General features: G+C 35.5%; 1 protein-coding gene and 1 long non-coding RNA gene across 3 annotated transcripts; one reads left to right on the plus strand and one right to left on the minus strand.

Annotated features, from left to right (window-relative positions):
• The first annotated feature begins 613 nt into the window (after positions 1-613).
• On the plus strand, positions 614-7,110 carry LOC306868617 (tripartite motif-containing protein 16-like). 2 transcript variants are annotated; one of them, XM_079414878.1, is made up of 7 exons: positions 614-1,271; positions 1,713-1,808; positions 1,904-2,137; positions 3,199-3,346; positions 3,483-3,530; positions 4,633-4,784; positions 4,988-6,733. In XM_079414878.1, the coding sequence occupies exons 1-7, from the start codon at positions 696-698 to the stop codon at positions 5,051-5,053; spliced, it is 1,320 nt and encodes a 439-aa protein (XP_079271004.1). In that variant the 5' UTR covers positions 614-695; the 3' UTR covers positions 5,054-6,733. The 2 variants fall into 2 exon arrangements, with proteins under 2 accessions (XP_079271004.1, XP_079271003.1); XM_079414877.1 differs by having other exon boundaries at positions 4,633-7,110.
• A 3,497-nt stretch (positions 7,111-10,607) lies between these two features.
• Positions 10,608-12,930, minus strand: LOC306868619. The gene is made up of 4 exons (XR_013784112.1): positions 12,812-12,930; positions 12,150-12,387; positions 11,517-12,019; positions 10,608-11,263 (listed from the first exon to the last, which is right to left on the minus strand). It is a non-coding gene; the product is annotated as an uncharacterized lncRNA (long non-coding RNA).
• Positions 12,931-16,389: the final 3,459 nt, after the last annotated feature.

Genomic DNA, 16,389 nt, shown 5'->3' on the forward strand with positions numbered 1-16,389 from the left:
TGACTAAATACTTTTTTGCCCAACTGTAGTATCAATAAAATGTGCAACACTTTATATTTTATACAAGTTATGATATCTAATTGATATCTAAATGAATTAACTTACACTGCAAAGTTATTCTCAACATCTTGTGTTTTAGGTGCATGTAAGTCCTGAACATGTATGATGAGATGCACTTAAGTCTCAAATACCGTTCTGAAATGTGGATTTAGTGTGCATTAATAGCCATGAGCTTTGACAATTTTTTAGACCTGGGACACTTACTTACTGTCACGTGCAGATACTCTCAAGTGGCCAAGACCACAAGTGTGGGTATTATAACAGGCCCATACTTATGCTTGTCTGTATACTTGCTGGTATGACAAAAGATTACTTAACTTTCATTTTAAATATATGTTTGAATAGCAAATATGAGGTAGACTTAAAGTGTACCCTCTTACTTTAATATAAGTATACTAATAGCATATTTAAATAAAAATCTTTTTTGTAAGGGTAACTTATAAAAATAACACTCTGCATTTCAGTGTGAGACTGACATCTAGTGGACATTTCAGTATGAGAGTTTACAGACTTACAGACAAACTTGTTTTGCACACGTCTCTCAAACACAGAACCAGGAAACTCAGTTAAAAGAAACTGAAACTGATCTGCTGTTGAGCTGTTGTTTGTGTGTCTGTTTTGCTGTAGACGGTGAAATGGCTGAAGCCGGTGTTTTTTCAGTGGAGCAGTTCTTGTGTCCAGTGTGTCTGGATCTCCTGAAGGATCCAGTGGCCATTCCCTGTGGACACAGTTACTGTATGAGCTGCATTACAGACTGCTGGGATCAAGAGGATCAGAAGAGAGTCTACAGCTGCCCTCAGTGCAGACAGACCTTCAGTCCAAGACCTGCTTTAGCTAGAAACACCATGCTGGCTGAAGTGGTGGAGAAACTGAAGAAGACCAAACTAACAGCTGCTGTTCCTGCTGGACCTGGAGACGTGGAGTGTGACATCTGTACTGGAAGAAAACACAAAGCTGTCAAGTCCTGTCTGGTGTGTCTGGAGTCTTACTGTCAAACTCATTTTGAGCGTCATGAGGAGTTTCACTCAGGAAAGAGACACAAAGTGACTGATGCCACTGGACGACTGCAGCAGATGATCTGCCATCAACATGATAAGCTTCTGGAGGTTTTCTGTCGTACTGACCAGCAATGTGTTTGCATGCTGTGTGCAATGGATGAACATCAAAACCATGAGACTGTATCAACTGCAGCAGAGAGAAAAGAGAAAGAGGTATGAAGTGAAATGAATGCTGACACTTCAAGTGTTTCTCCTCACTGCAGTATCCAGCTGTATCATGGGTGCATCATGTGATCTACTCTCCCATTGGGTGTTACTACACGACAGCTCTGTGCATTTGAGCAGGAGTTGAACTTTACTCATCTTTCACATATTGCTCAATTTCCCTACTCTAACTAAACACAAATTTCTTTTTTGGTGCAAATTGCTTTCAGTTCATTTCTGATTAACATTAAGCTATAGTTGTAGAATAATGAAGACATTAATAATCGTATATACACCCTTCATGTGTGAAGACTTCATGTCTAACCTAAATGCAAATAATAATCTCAAAACTCTCTATAAATGCTGTAAAAGAAGAACATTTTACATCATACCTTTGTGATAGTGTTATGTAATTTTTCTCAGGTTTGTTGTTTTTAATCTCTCCTCCAGAAACACTTGAAGGAGACACAGAGTGAAATCCAGCAGAGAATCCAGCAGAGACAGAAAGATCTTGAGCAGCTGAGAGCGGCTGTGGAGTCTCATAAGGTGAGTTTGGAGAAGAAGAGAAGTTTGAGACTCAGTTTGACTCTCCTCTTTCAGTCCCACTGAAGTAAGAGCTGATTGTGATGTGTGTCTAACAGCGCTCTGCACAGACAGCAGTGGAGGACAGTGAGAGGATCTTTACTGAGCTCATCCGCTCCATTGAGAGAAGCCGCTCTGAGGTGACACAGCGGATCAGAGATCAGGAAAAGACTGCAGTGAGTCGAGCTGAAGGACAAATGGAGCGACTGGAGCAGGAGATTGATGATCTGAAGAAGAGAAACACTGAGCTGGAGCAGCTTTCACACACAGACCATCACATCCATTTCCTGCAGGTAACAGAGATCTAGAAAAAAAACAGAGTAGACTTTAGCAAGATCTGTGAGTCTTTAATTAACTGACATTTATTATCTGAAGCACACTGATTGAATAAGAATCATTCTGCTGCTGGGAATGTAGTCAGGAATATTGTGTCGTGATGTTGTTTTTACTGTAAAACTGGTTTCAGTCAGGTACTCTGCAGCAGTGAGGTGACCTGATGAAACATGCTAATAATAGAGACCAATACGCATTATATGACTCTTTTATTTGCCCAATTAAGCATTAAAATCATAGTCTTAAGCATGTTTAACCCTCTGGTACTCTTAGATCATTTTGTCCAATAATGTTTATATTTTGTTTGTTTATTCTTATTATTTTACTTTATTGGAATGGGACGAAGCTTGGTAAAGGTTTTGGCTCTTGCTACATGAACACACACCAAAAAATAAAAAAAATTCATATCAAATTTTAAAATAATATTTTTGTGCATAACAATAAACTTCTATAGATTTGTTTTTTTTCTATTTTACTTGTTTCTACTTCTGAAAGAATCTGCCAAGTGTCTTTAGTTTCAGATAGAAATGTAATTTTCAGGTCTTTGCTCAAACAGCGGTTAAGAGGTAATAAATTAATTATAATTACTGCATAAATATAATTTATAAACTTTAACCTAACCTGAAAATACAAAATATTAAAAACAAAACAAACTAAAAAATCTAACTAAAATATAATACATTCATTTCAATTAAATAAAAAAATAATAATAATGTGAGGATGACCAGAGGGTTAAACTTCTCTCAATGATGCGTCATGACACAGTAAATATTTATTCACATATTATTTAATGCAGTGTTTTAAGTGGGCAGCTAAACATTACATTATTGAGGAATTAATTGAAAGAAAGCAGGTGTTTTTCTAGGCAGTCATGTTTGGAAGCTGGAACAAGAGACTTGTGAACTTTTACCAGAAATGTCTCTCACTCTATTTACTATTTCTTTGCACTCACTATTATTTTATAATTTCTTTTTTTTAATAATCAGATGTTTTTCTGGTTTATTGATTGTTGTTCCTGTAGAGTCTTCAGTCTCTCTCAGCTCCTCCTGAATCTACAGAAAACATCTCTGTCAGTTTCCTCTCTTCTTTTGATGCTGTGAGAGAATCTGTCCGTCAGCTGAGACACAAACTGGAGGATTTCTGCAAAGAGGAGATGAAAAAGATATCTGGTAAAATATTAGAGATTCATCTGCTGTCTGTAATGAGACAAACAGCATCTAATATGATCATGAAAATGTTAGAAATGTCTGAGGAATGGATACAGGCATGGTTTTCTCTCTGTGTTTATATCTGTTATTTTCTCAGTCACTCACAGTAACATTGTTCCCAGGACCAGAGAGGACTTCCTACAATGTAAGTCACTAACAAACACAATAACACACACTGAGATACTTCATCTACACTGGCACACTTTTACTCTTCTTACCTCCGAGACTGTGTTATGATCTATATGACCTTCTTAGTTTTATTGTGAGTATTAGGCTTATCATTATTGCTGATCACTGTTGTTGTGCTATGATATTGTAATATTTACCATTATATAATCAGAGGAGCATAGAAAAGTTTATGAAAGTGTCACTCCACAATACAATAGCAACCGTTTCCAGGAAACATGTCGTTCAACCCGGAAACCGGAGCAAAACGTCGGGCCCCGGTGTGAGTCTGAACGCGCCCCTAGTCTCTCGTCGCCAGACCTTCATTGGCAAGCCCCGCCCATGAGGCCGTTTGACCGACATGTCAAACAACCAATCACAGTTCGTTTCGTTTCGGGGCGTGGAAATGTCGCCACAATAACAGACCGGTGTGTGAAACTCTCGATGTATTTAAACGATTCTATGCCGCGAACTTTAAATATTTCACATACTTTTGAAAATCCAGCGTTTAGTTGACCCTGATAAGCGCTCGTCGTCTCATTTGTAAACACGACAGCTTTCTTCTTTCTTGAGCGAGTTTGGCGCCACGCCATCTTTGTTTCCCGGCGGACCGAAAATAAACGCGACACTCGCGTCTCCCGGAAATCCGGTTTAATTCAACCAGTCAGATGACGTCTTCGACATTCCTGAAGTGTTTCCAGAAAAGTTTCCGTGGGAGTGACTTCTGAGGCTGACCCTGTGTTACTTTGTGCCCCGTGCTGCCCAATAGTTCATTCATACTTTAATACTGACTGATCATCATAGCAACAATACAACAAATCCAGTACTTTTCTGAAAATGCAGCTTGACTTGTTTGTCTGTTCTGTCCAGATATCTGCAGCTTTCTGTGCTTGTGTGTGAATTGTAGACCTGCATGTGAATGTGTGAGCATTTGTGTTCATGTACAAGAAAAGAAAAGCATAACCAAATAAAATGAATCCATTTTCAAAAAAATCACTTTTTCAGTCTGAGCAAAGAGTTTTTTACAGTTTAACTTTAACAACCACTGATTACAGTTAGTTTTTTGTGTTTTTCTTCATCAGATTCCCATCAGTTCACTCTGGATCCAAACACTGCTCATGAACGCCTCCGTCTGTCTGAAGAGAACAGAGTGGTGACTTACACTAACACACCTCAGCCGTATCCTGATCATCCAGACAGATTTGATTATCTTCAGGTGTTGTGTAGAGAGAGTGTGAGTGGACGCTGTTACTGGGAGATTGAGTGGAGTGGGAGTAATGTGTCTATATCAGTGTCATATAAGAGCATCAGCAGGAAGGGATCTATGTATGAGTGTTTGTTTGGATGTAATGATCAGTCCTGGAGATTGTTCTGCTCTCGCTCCAGTTTCTCATTCCGTCACAATAATAAAGAGACTAAACTCCCTGTTGGCTCCAGCTGCAGGAGAATAGGAGTGTATGTGGATCTCAGAGCAGGAACTCTGTCCTTCTACAGCGTCTCTGACACAATGAACCTCATCCACTCAGTCCAGACCACATTCACTCAGACGCTCTATCCTGGGTTTTATGTTTGGAGTCAATCATCAGTGAAACTGATATAGTTTCCTCATCTCTCAAACTGTCTGAAAAGTAAGATTATATTATTCCATGTTTTACCTGAATATTTTTGTCTTACTGATATAATATTTGAGAAAACAACTTATTGTGTAAACTTTGTAGATTTTAATGTAACAATTTTGAGTAATCATTCAATGTCCAGTATACTGACATATGCAGTTTATTTTACATCCATATTACATGTTTGCATGATTTGATCAGTTTCAGATATTATTAGATTCATAATAATCAGATGCATCTGTTAACTGTAGTGTAAAGGTGGAATAAGAAAACATGTGGAAATTACATATGACTGACTGATGTGAATCTGGGTTGACATTTATATGACTTATATATTCATATATTACTGTTTTGTTTTGAGCTCATAAATACAGCCTTGGTGAGTATTATTGATTAAAACATTTAAAAATCAAATACCTTCGTTTTGACAAGTAGGCCTACTGTATACATCTGAATATTTGATGTAGTATTGCACCGTGATATCAGATATAAATTTGAGTAAATGTCATACGAATGAATGAATGAAGCCATCTAGAGCGGATCAAAGGCCAGAGACTCTTACTGACTCATAAATCGCTTTATCAAGTATGGAGCTTATAATTTAACAAAACTGAATATAATGTGGCATTTAACATAGTTCTGGATTTGAATTTTTTAAACTTGAATAATGAACATTTGAAATTAAACAACTGATTTTTTTATAGCAGTTTTTTAATAGACGTATTTTCAAACAGCGGATTTTTTGTTCTGAATTCTTTGAATGAAAATATCCAGTTTTAAAAAATACAGCTTCAAGTTTTCAAGATGAAGAAGAAATTCGGAGCATTAAATTCAATATTTAAAATTCAAAGCCAGAAATTCAGATCGTACAGAAAGTAGGTCAGAGGTCATCCACAGGGAAGAGTAGATGATCTCCGAAAAGTCGACCGAAGCTTCACTGCGACCGGGAGGGGATATGTTCGGTTCACTTAGGCTAGTTTTGTCCTGGCCACAACATATTAACTCGTGGGAGTGTGATAATACACTCAAAAAAATTATTTTCCAACACTGTTCAGTTTATTTAAAAAAAATATTTTCATTTAACACAATTATGTTAGGTTTCCCATTTATACAATTGCATTGTGCTAAACTGACTTGAAACAGTTGCGTTTTGACTCAACTCAATATTTTCAATTTGAAGGAACATAAATTATTTTACTTTTGTAACTAGGAAGTGGATTTCCCCTTCCCATCATGCTTTGCACGGCTGGATAAGGAGAGTAAATCTTGAAATAAAATGTTATTTCAGGCATTTTTATTAAGATGATAACATTGTGAGACTTGTTAATGTTTAATGCTCTTTTATGTTTGTATTTAAAAGAGTTTCTGGTATGTTAGTGTTTTTGGGGGGTTACCATTGTGGTAAAGTGTAGAGCATGTGCTTGGATTGAGGACCTGCCAATGCTTACCTGAAGTAAAGTTGTTTAAATTGTTAGTAAACAACTATGGGCATACCACAGCTGTACCAATACAATGTTTTGCTATGCCTAGTAAGTTGGAAAATGCCGAAAATTAAATAAATTCAGCAATAATTTATTTGTGTATAAGGATCTCTACCTGATTATAGTTAAACTTCATCAATGTATCACTTTCATTTAAACTACATGTGATCGTATTGAGTTGGCCATTGAATTTTCACTGAAGGAATTTAAGTTTATACAACGAGATTACAGCAAATAATTTCAAACAAATTAGATTTTGTTGGAAAAATGTAATTAAATTTTGTGGAAAAGTTTACCATAATTTTTTTAAGTTCATTCAACAACTTTTTTTTTTGAGTGTATGTCGGGGCCACCAGATATATATATATGTCTATGGAGGGAACAACCATAGATATACTAAATGCCTCATTTTTTTATTGTATATAATGAACAATTTACATTCAAGAATATAATAAACTGTTACAAACATGGTATTCATATTTCCTGGAAAAAACAACAACAAAAAAACAAAAACAAAACATAAGGAGGGTATACATCAATTATCACAATAAAAAAGAGGCGTTTAGTTCTTTGAATATGTTCATAGTTCAGGTTTCTTTCCGATTTGAAAGGCCTTGAAGAGTTTCTAAATAAATCCTTAGATCAACTTTGAAGTGGGAGATATTGGGCTTCCTTTCTGACCATTTACATTTGTGTATATAAAACCTACCTAATAATATTAGAAGATTTAACATAAAGATGTGACTCTTATCCATATCTTTATCAAAATAAAATATCTCTTTTTCTTATATTAATTGTAGATCCACTCAACCTAGTAAATACATATTCAACATCAATCCAGAAAAATTGAACATACATACATTAAAAAATAAAGATGCAAAACAGTCAAAAAACACAACATTCAGAAAGATCAGCTCTATATCTCTTGAGAAAATGGTTAGTTGGATAAATTATGTGTATAATTGTAAAGTAAACTTCATTAACGTTATTTGTGACACAGAATTTGTTGTTATAAGTCCAAATCAATTTCCAGTTGATATTTTCAAAGTGATTATTCCAGAAGTACTTACTTCGAAATGTTGCAGGGCAATGAATCAAACATCTAAAAAATGTATTATTACATCTTAATATCTATCTTTGATATCAATAGCGTTTAATAAGACTCTTTTTTAAATGTTGATGGTTTAGATTCACTGAAGCCCTTTAAAAGCCGTAGAAATCCTGCTGGAATTGCATCGATTACAAAACAATATTCACGTGGAGGTATTGGAATATCACATTTCTCAAGAAATGCAGTATATGTAAGTAAATATCCTTCATCATTTATCAACTGTGAGACCATTAAAATATCATTTTTAACCCAATTAGTATAGAAAATTGATTTGTTCTTATATTTAATATATTTATTATTCCAAATGATCTGCCTATGAGGAGAAAAGTTATGTTTGTATATAAGAATCCAATATAAAAGAGTCTGTCTATGAAAATGAGAACTTAAAGGGGAGTTTGTTGCCCTCAAAATCACACTCAAAAGAAACTCTATGCCACCAACTTTTTCAAAGATAAGATTTGGAATTATATACCATATCTCATCTTTATGTTTAATATAATGTTTCATCCAGTTCAACTTGAAAATTGTATTAGATGTAACAAAATCAATCACATTCAGGCCTCCTTGATTATACAAATGACATCAATTATTTTTATTTAAATAGTGAGGCTTGTTTATGCTAAAATTATGTTTTACAGTATCAAAGGCTTTATATATATCTATAAATAAAATGTAGCTGTCATCATTTATATAATCCTTATAATCAATTAAATCTAAGATTAATCTAATATTATTGCTAATATGTCGTCCTTGCATAAAGCCTGACTGACTATCATCTATGATTGTATCTAAACATAACTTTATTCTTTGAGCAAAAATGTGGGACAACAATTTTGTATCATTATTAATTAATGTTATAGGCCTCCAATTGTCAAGAAGCAAACAATCCTTATTAGGTTTAGGTAACAATGTAATTAGGCCTCGACACATAGATGGGGGGAGCTTACGGGCTTCTATAGCTTCCTTAAAAACCAATAACAAAACTTCAGAGATCTTGGAATACTTTATAAAATTCACCTGTTAAGCCATCATTCCCCGGGGATTTATTGTCTTTTAACTTACTAATATTCTTTTTTAATTCTTCTAAGGATATATCTCGATCACAAACTTCTTTCTGAGTTTCGTCAATACCTTGTGCAACATTTTTAATATGAGAAAGAAAATTTGAAATATGGCTACTTTGTTCAGAATATAATTTTTTATAGAAATCTTCCACAAAATCAGAAATTGTTTATCTGCTTCGGATATCTGCTCATTAATTTTAAGTTTATATATATTATTAACACTAATATTTATTTTGTCTAAATTATGAAAATATTTGGTATTCCTTTCACCATGTTCTATCCATTTCCGTCTAGAACGAATGAAGGCCCCCCGTGCCAAAGTTTGATCGATATTATCCAATTCAGATTGTAATTCTATTAACATATTAATATCAGCTTGTGTTTGCTCATCCGTTTCATAAATAAGAATAATTTCCTTAAGTACTCTGTCTTGCCTCATTCTTTTTTCCTTGGATAATTATTTTCCCTTTTAATTGCCATATTACGGATCTGAAATGTTGTATAGTCCCAATGTTTGCCATATATCTGATCTTTTTTGGCTTTTGACAAATTTTCATTTATAATTTTTATGGCTTTTTCTTTGTATAATTTATCACTCAAAAGTGTATTATTTAATTTCCAATAATTTGGTTTAAATTTAATTGATCTGTTCCGTATGCATATTGCTAAAGTGATCATATTATGATCAGAAAAAACCGAGGGTTCTATTTTTGTTTCTTCCACATCATCTAATAATTCACTGGAAATAAGCCAAAAATCAATCCTGGATCTCTTAGATAAATCTTTGTTGTTCCAAGTGAACTGGATTTTTTGTCTCCACACATCACAACAGTTTAAGTGCAAACAGAGATGATTAAATTCTCCATAAGTGCCTCTTAAGGATCTTTGAGGATGACAGTCTTTAATAGGATCATTTATGCAGTTCCAGTCGCCCCCAAATATAAGTTTAGCATTAATAAAAGAATTTAACAAGGCATTTCTTTTTTCTTCAAATTCAGCAAAAAGAAGTGTGTTTCTTTGGCTGTTATTATGGCCATATATATTACCTAAAATAAAAATATCCTCCATAAATTCAACAACTAAAATGATCCATCTTCCTGAGTCATGAACTACATTTTTTAGGCTTTTCCCCTGAAAGGAGCTCTTTAATATAGCAACAGCCGCTGATTTACTGTTTCCATAAGACATCCATATATTGTCTCCCCACTGATTTTTCCAGAAATTAAAATCTGAGGCTAAAGCATGTGTTTCTTATAAAAAATAAAAATCTGCCTTGAAAGATTTACAAAACAAAAAAACAGCTTTCCTCTTAATCTGTTCTCGTATACCCCTCACATTAAACTGATAAAGGTAAGAACTGAAAGCAGGCTCAGTACTGGTAGAAAAGAATTGCATCGCTAACTTTTAAGACTAATCTAAGAAAGCTATGTAGCTGGCCTCAGTATATAAAACATATAGATCACAGTTATAAAACAGATGGGCCATGGCATGTACAGTACCAAAAAAGTGCTGATCAGTCACAAGTAGCATGATGACGTTTCTGTCATCCATACAAATGGGAAAATAATTGAGTACATAATATCCTTACATGTACACTCTAAAAACTGCTGGGTTAAAAACAACCCAATTTGGGTTATTTGGCAACCCAGCGCTGGGTTATTTTAACCCAGCAAGTTGGGTTATTATGTTTAAAAAAGCATGCTGGGTTGCTTTTTTATGGCTTAAAATTACTACATTGCTAGGCTAAAATTATCCCAAATTAAACCTACAAATCTTGTTCATTTTAAAATCACACAAAGAATGACTTTCAAAAGGTAAATATTTATTAAAAACAAGAGAAAACAGTCAAAAAGTAACATGCATGTAAGAAGAAATGCAGAAAAGTATGGCATTAACAGCTACAGAGTTTATAAATGAAGCATTGAACATTTGTTGAATATAACTTCTGATCAAATTGGACTTTTTTGGTAAATTTTATATATTACATAAAAATATACAAAAACACTATTATACAATAATTGTACAATTAGTTAATAGTTAAGTCCTTTACAAACTATTCTGGTACAACATTACACAAATAAACCACAACATTAACACTGATATTATAACATTCAACAGATGCATGTGTGTGAAAGAATGGGAGCATGTGTATAAATGACAGAGTGTAAACTCCACTTTTACTAAACACCACATTTAACATTTTCAAATTGTTTGTTTCATAGTCCATGAATTCAGATCATGCGTCACTGTCAATTTTCATGATCTCTTTAGCATAACTGATGTAGTCATGAAGAAGCCCCATCAGCACAGCATGTGACATCTTTTACAACATCCAGGGCAGCGTCCTCCTTTAATACCACTGTTGCATCAGTTTGGGGGAAATGTCATTCTCCTCTTTGACCAGCATTCATCCCAGTCACCGCCTGTTCTCCATCAGTGGCCTAAAAAGAGAAAAACATTTAATTAAACTATCCATTTTCAGATAGAAGTGCATCCACATCTGCAAGGATAGGTAAATAGTCTGTTTTATAATTTAATCTGCTTTGTGTGGTTGTTTAATGTCTGTCTACCACAGCGCTCTCGAATGCTATAGTGGCAGCACTAGTGTGAGGGCATGTAATATTGTTTAAATATATTGCTTTCAGAAAGCTACTTATTTACTGAAACATTAAAACAGACATGACATTCACATACCTCACAATCTTCCATGTACGTGGAGGGCTGCTCTTTAAAGGGTTAGTTCACCAAAAAATGAAAATGGTCATAATTTACTCTCCCCCATGTTGTTCCAGACCCATACAAACTCTGCTAATTTTTGGAACACAAATAAATATATTTAATATTCTCTTAAGCTTTGTCCTCCATTGCAAGTCTGGGAGACCAATATTTTCTTCTGAACAGACATTCGCTATCATATAATTTAAGGTTTATTTATATATAAATATTGGAATGGATTACTTCAACAATAACTATTTATGAATCTTGAAAATACAGATTATCTAGACTCTCAATGGATTAACAAAAAAATATGAGAAAATTTAAAATATATTCATTTGTGTTGTAAAGACAGACAGTCTTATAGGTTTGGAATGACATGAGGGCAAGTAAATTACTTTTTGTGTGAACTATTCCTTTAAGAAAGGAAGACCAAGAATGATGACTCTCCAAATCAGACATCTCCAAAGTTGGTTTGAGTTCTGCAATGAAAAACACAGACATCAATGTTTACATAAAATATGAACACGTAAACACACTGTTGTTGCATCCAAATGTGAAATAAACAGGCAGGAGACAACAGAAACATTTATTTTCTAAAAAATAACTTACATCAATCTCAAAAGAATGATGCTCTCCTATGTCTCTGGCTTTCAACATCTACAAAAAAACAAACAAACATTATTTTACTCTTAGTTTAAAAAAACAAAAACAAAAATGTTGATAACATAGGATTGTGAAGTTATCTTTCCCTCTCTTCTGAAGAAGCTGAGAATATGGCGTCCTCACACGAGCAGGCCTCGGTGTCGTTAACTCCCGACGCGGGCATTAACACACAAGCTCAACTAGTCTGAAATATTACATGAAAAACATTACTTATAACAATTATCACTTCATCAGCCTCAAAATAATTAAGATAGTCTTTATTACATAACGCCGTTTCCTTTAGGAAACTACATTCAGTTTAACCGCGAAAAATAAGAAAACGAATTAACATGTAAATGTGTTAATAACAGTCTATTAACACATCGAAAGGTGCAGATAATGTAAAATCTTATGTAAATATGACATAAGACACTCACGGACGTTATATTAAAAGTATCTCTTCCGTTCAGTAAAAAAAAGGCCGTTAAGACCGTTTCTGAGGCGAAAACCGCAGCCGCGTATTTTTCAATATAAGCTCTTTTCGGACTATTTCCGCCTTCCATGAAACCTCAAAATGCTCCTGGACACAAACTATGAATTATGACTTTACATTTTTAATCTTTACTTACCATAACGTCTAGTGATGTTACGTTCGTGAACGAATCGTTCTTTTTGAACGAATCTTTTAGGTGAACGAATCATTCTCGTTCACGTAATCCATTGACTCATATTTCTCGTTCACTGAAATTCCTCCCTCCACCGCAGCGCGCCGCTATTGCGCGCATGCGTAGCTCTGGACCGTTTCATCTGTCAAAGAATGACTAAACCTCGAGCCAATAGCCTTCGAGTATGATACGAGGACGGAGCATGTGATTTGTTGAATCTAGTGAACGAATACGCCCTTCATTGAGTTGCTTTGAGTTTGAAAGAGTCAAATGAACTGTTACATACATACATCTCGTCTCATTATTACGTTCGTCGTTCGAACAACTGGTTCTTTGTTTTATTTTTTTATATTATTGTTTTATTTTTTTTTATTTATCATTTTGTTTTATTTATTTATATTATTGTTGTTTTATGTTTGAACAGTTACATACTTTTAAATAAAAAAATATTTCATTATGTTAGTCATGTCATGCACTTTTGTTTGTTTAAAAACTGTGGCTGTATCCGAAATCGCCCCCTATACCCTCATTCACTATTCCCTACATTAGTCCACTCATATAGTTCACTTGAAGGAGTGAATGAAAACGAGTGAGTGAATTCGGACACTAAGTGCACCGGAAGGACTGCCGCTTTTGCATAGTTTGCTTCCTGTTAAATAATCATTTGATACAGGCAGCTCCAATAGTAAGATTGAAGGATTTATCTAGAACTCTGTCACGGAAATTATGTATAAACCCTAATAGTCAATTTACAATTAATTGTGTACCTTTGTTGTATTCCACTGTATTCCGCCGTGGACGAGCGCTTCTAAAATCAATGAATGGATGATTCAGCTGCGGGCGCCATCTTCTGGTGAGACGCGGGAATTCATTCGGCGCGCGACTCTCGCAGTGCATTCTGGGGATTCTCTAGCCGTTGAGTGTACATCGCTTGTACACTCGTTTTTGCGGTGCATTGTGGGATTGAATGAGTGCACTCGAGAACATCCACTAAGGTTTCGAACACCACTTAAAATGGCTGTCCCCTCAAATAGTGCACTATTTGAGGGTATAGGGGGCGATTTCGGATACAGCCTGTGAAACATAAAAAAATATGGCAGTATTGATTATTTGCGTCACGTCATCCCATCTCATTTGCGTCACGTGACTCACGTCAGCAAATAGCATTTCAGCTCAGGTTTAGAAGGGGCATGTAATTGGTTGGATCGAACGAACGAATATAATAGCATCATTGACCGAGATGGCTCTGTTTTGAGTCTGAACGAGAGAGAGATCTCCCGTTCGTGAACGAATTGAACGAACTGGTAGCTATACCCAGTTCGTTGACCGGGTAGGTCGGCCATTCTGTCAATCTAGTTCATCAATCAGCAGAAAGCGGATGCAAAGCACAGGTATCCGTACTGTGCACGCTTGTTTATATTCATATTTTACATACAGAATAACTCCTCGTTTAACATAATCTCAGATTTGAACGTGTAAATCTCTGCCTAAACAATTAAATGTTAACTAGCCTAGTATGCAAACAAATAAAAAAACACTTGTGCATTGGTCATCCGAAAAGAGTGTAATTTAAAAGATAAAAAGAGTAATGACTTTGATCACTTATTTAGACTTATTTTATTCATTTAATGAGAAGGGCACACTTTTTAATGAAGCCAAATCGGTTTTTATTTTGCTGACGTATTTGTGTAATATGGAAAAATGGTCACTGAACGAGTTAGTGAACGAATCTGAACGAATCATTTTGGTGAACGAACGAAAAACGAACGAGTCTCTGGAAAGAATGAAAATTTCCACCACTAATAACGTCTTTCACTCGCTTCTCGCTTCTTTCAGGCGGAGAAAATGGCGGCTTCTCGCGCTGGTGTCGTCCGACGTTAACGTGACGTGCGTGCTCTCTTTCACGTCCGCGTTCCCAACCCAGCGCTGCTGGGTTATGTTCAAGACCAATTTTCAATCCAAAACTGGGTTAAAACAACCCAACGTCCTACCCAGCAGCCTCAACCCAGCGTTTGGGTTGAAAAAACAACCCAGCATTTTTTAGAGTGTAGCAGAAAATAGGTGGTTTATTTATTGAAATGCTACTGTAGACCTTGTTTTGTTTAGGAAACCAATAGCAAGTTCAAGATCAGGAGAAGTAAAGTGCAATGAGGAATAGCTACTGGAGTTTAAACATTAGTAATAATATAATGTGCATGTTGTGTTCACTCAGAATCACTTTGATAAAAATGTTTTACAGGTATGTGATACCATCCTGATTCATTCCAAGGAGCGGTTTTCCTTCACCCAGCACCTTGTTAGTGCAACATTGCTGCACGGAGATTTGTTTCCACAACACAGTGTGACGTTTCCTGAATCAGCACTTGAAACAACCGTGGAGGCATACCCCGTGCTGAACAAGGCCAAGCTCAAAACAGAACTGTCCCTCATCTATGAGAAGCCTGAGTTTAGGGTTGGCAGTGGTGCAGTTCCTCTGTACCAGTTTCTCATTGAGAACAATCTTCAAAGTACTTTCACAGAGACTGTCAGTCTTCTCAAGATCATAATCTCCACGCCTATGACAACAGCAGAGTCAGAGAGGTGCTTTTCTACTTACAATGAAAGAAATACAATGACCCAGGATCGCCTTAATGCTCTGGCAATGCTTTCTATTGAGAAGAAACTGGTCAAAGACATTCCTGACTTCAATAAGAAAGTAGTTGAGAAGTTTGTCAATCAGAAGGAGAGAAGAGCAAAATTCCTGTACAAATAAGTACAAAAAAAAAAAAAAAAAACATGCAGGTTTTTTTCACCACATTGATTTTCTTGTACATGGTTATCCTCAGATTTGTATCAGTCATGGAAGTATCCCAAATTTAACTGAGACTGGTAAAATAACTGATCGGAAATGATTTAATGAATAAACAGGTAACCAGATGTTCGTTAACTTTGTCTGCATTGCAATAGATCATATGAACATCAAGAACATCACAAAAGAAGATTGTGGGTCTTACATCTGCCAACAATGGATGGGTCTGAAAGGACAACAAAAACAACACAGAACTGATGCTCGTGTTTATATCTGCATGTTCTTCATGGTACGTTTATGATTATGTAGTCAATGTAAAACTGGCAAGTTCTTCATTTAAACTCTGATGATGATTGTAGAGTGTGTGATGTGTGTGTTATTTTGTGTTTCAGTCTCTTCATCATCCTCATCCTCACAGACTGAGATCAGTGCAGGCCGCTCTGTGACTCTCTTCTGTCAGTTGTATTCTCTTGCTGAAGTCTCTTGTGATGATTGGATCTGTTCTGAGGGAATTGAGCTGTTCTGGGTGAATCAGGCTGGTGTTAAACTGAAGATATCAGACTCCAGATATCAGATATATTCTCATCAGATCACTGTATCATCACTCTGACTACAACACTCCCGAACAGGGCTCTGAACCGGTTCATGGAACGAAAACGAAAACCCGAAACGAACTAAATTTTGACTGGAACAGTACCGGAAACAGAAATGAAATCAAATGTTATAGTTCCGAACAGAATCGAACATTTGAAAT

Source organism: Barbus barbus (assembly GCF_936440315.1).
Source record: "Barbus barbus genome assembly, contig: scaffold_64, whole genome shotgun sequence".
Lineage (NCBI taxonomy): Eukaryota > Metazoa > Chordata > Actinopteri > Cypriniformes > Cyprinidae > Barbus > Barbus barbus.

Coding starts and splice junctions, on each gene's coding strand:
- LOC306868617 (XM_079414877.1), top strand. CDS start 696: ATGGCTGAAGCCGGTGTTTTTTCAGTGGAGCAGTTCTTGTGTCCAGTG. Junction 1,272..1,712: donor CAGAGAGAAAAGAGAAAGAG/GTATGAAGTGAA, acceptor TCTCTCCTCCAG/AAACACTTGAAGGAGACACA. Junction 3,531..4,632: donor CAGAGAGGACTTCCTACAAT/GTAAGTCACTAA, acceptor TTTCTTCATCAG/ATTCCCATCAGTTCACTCTG.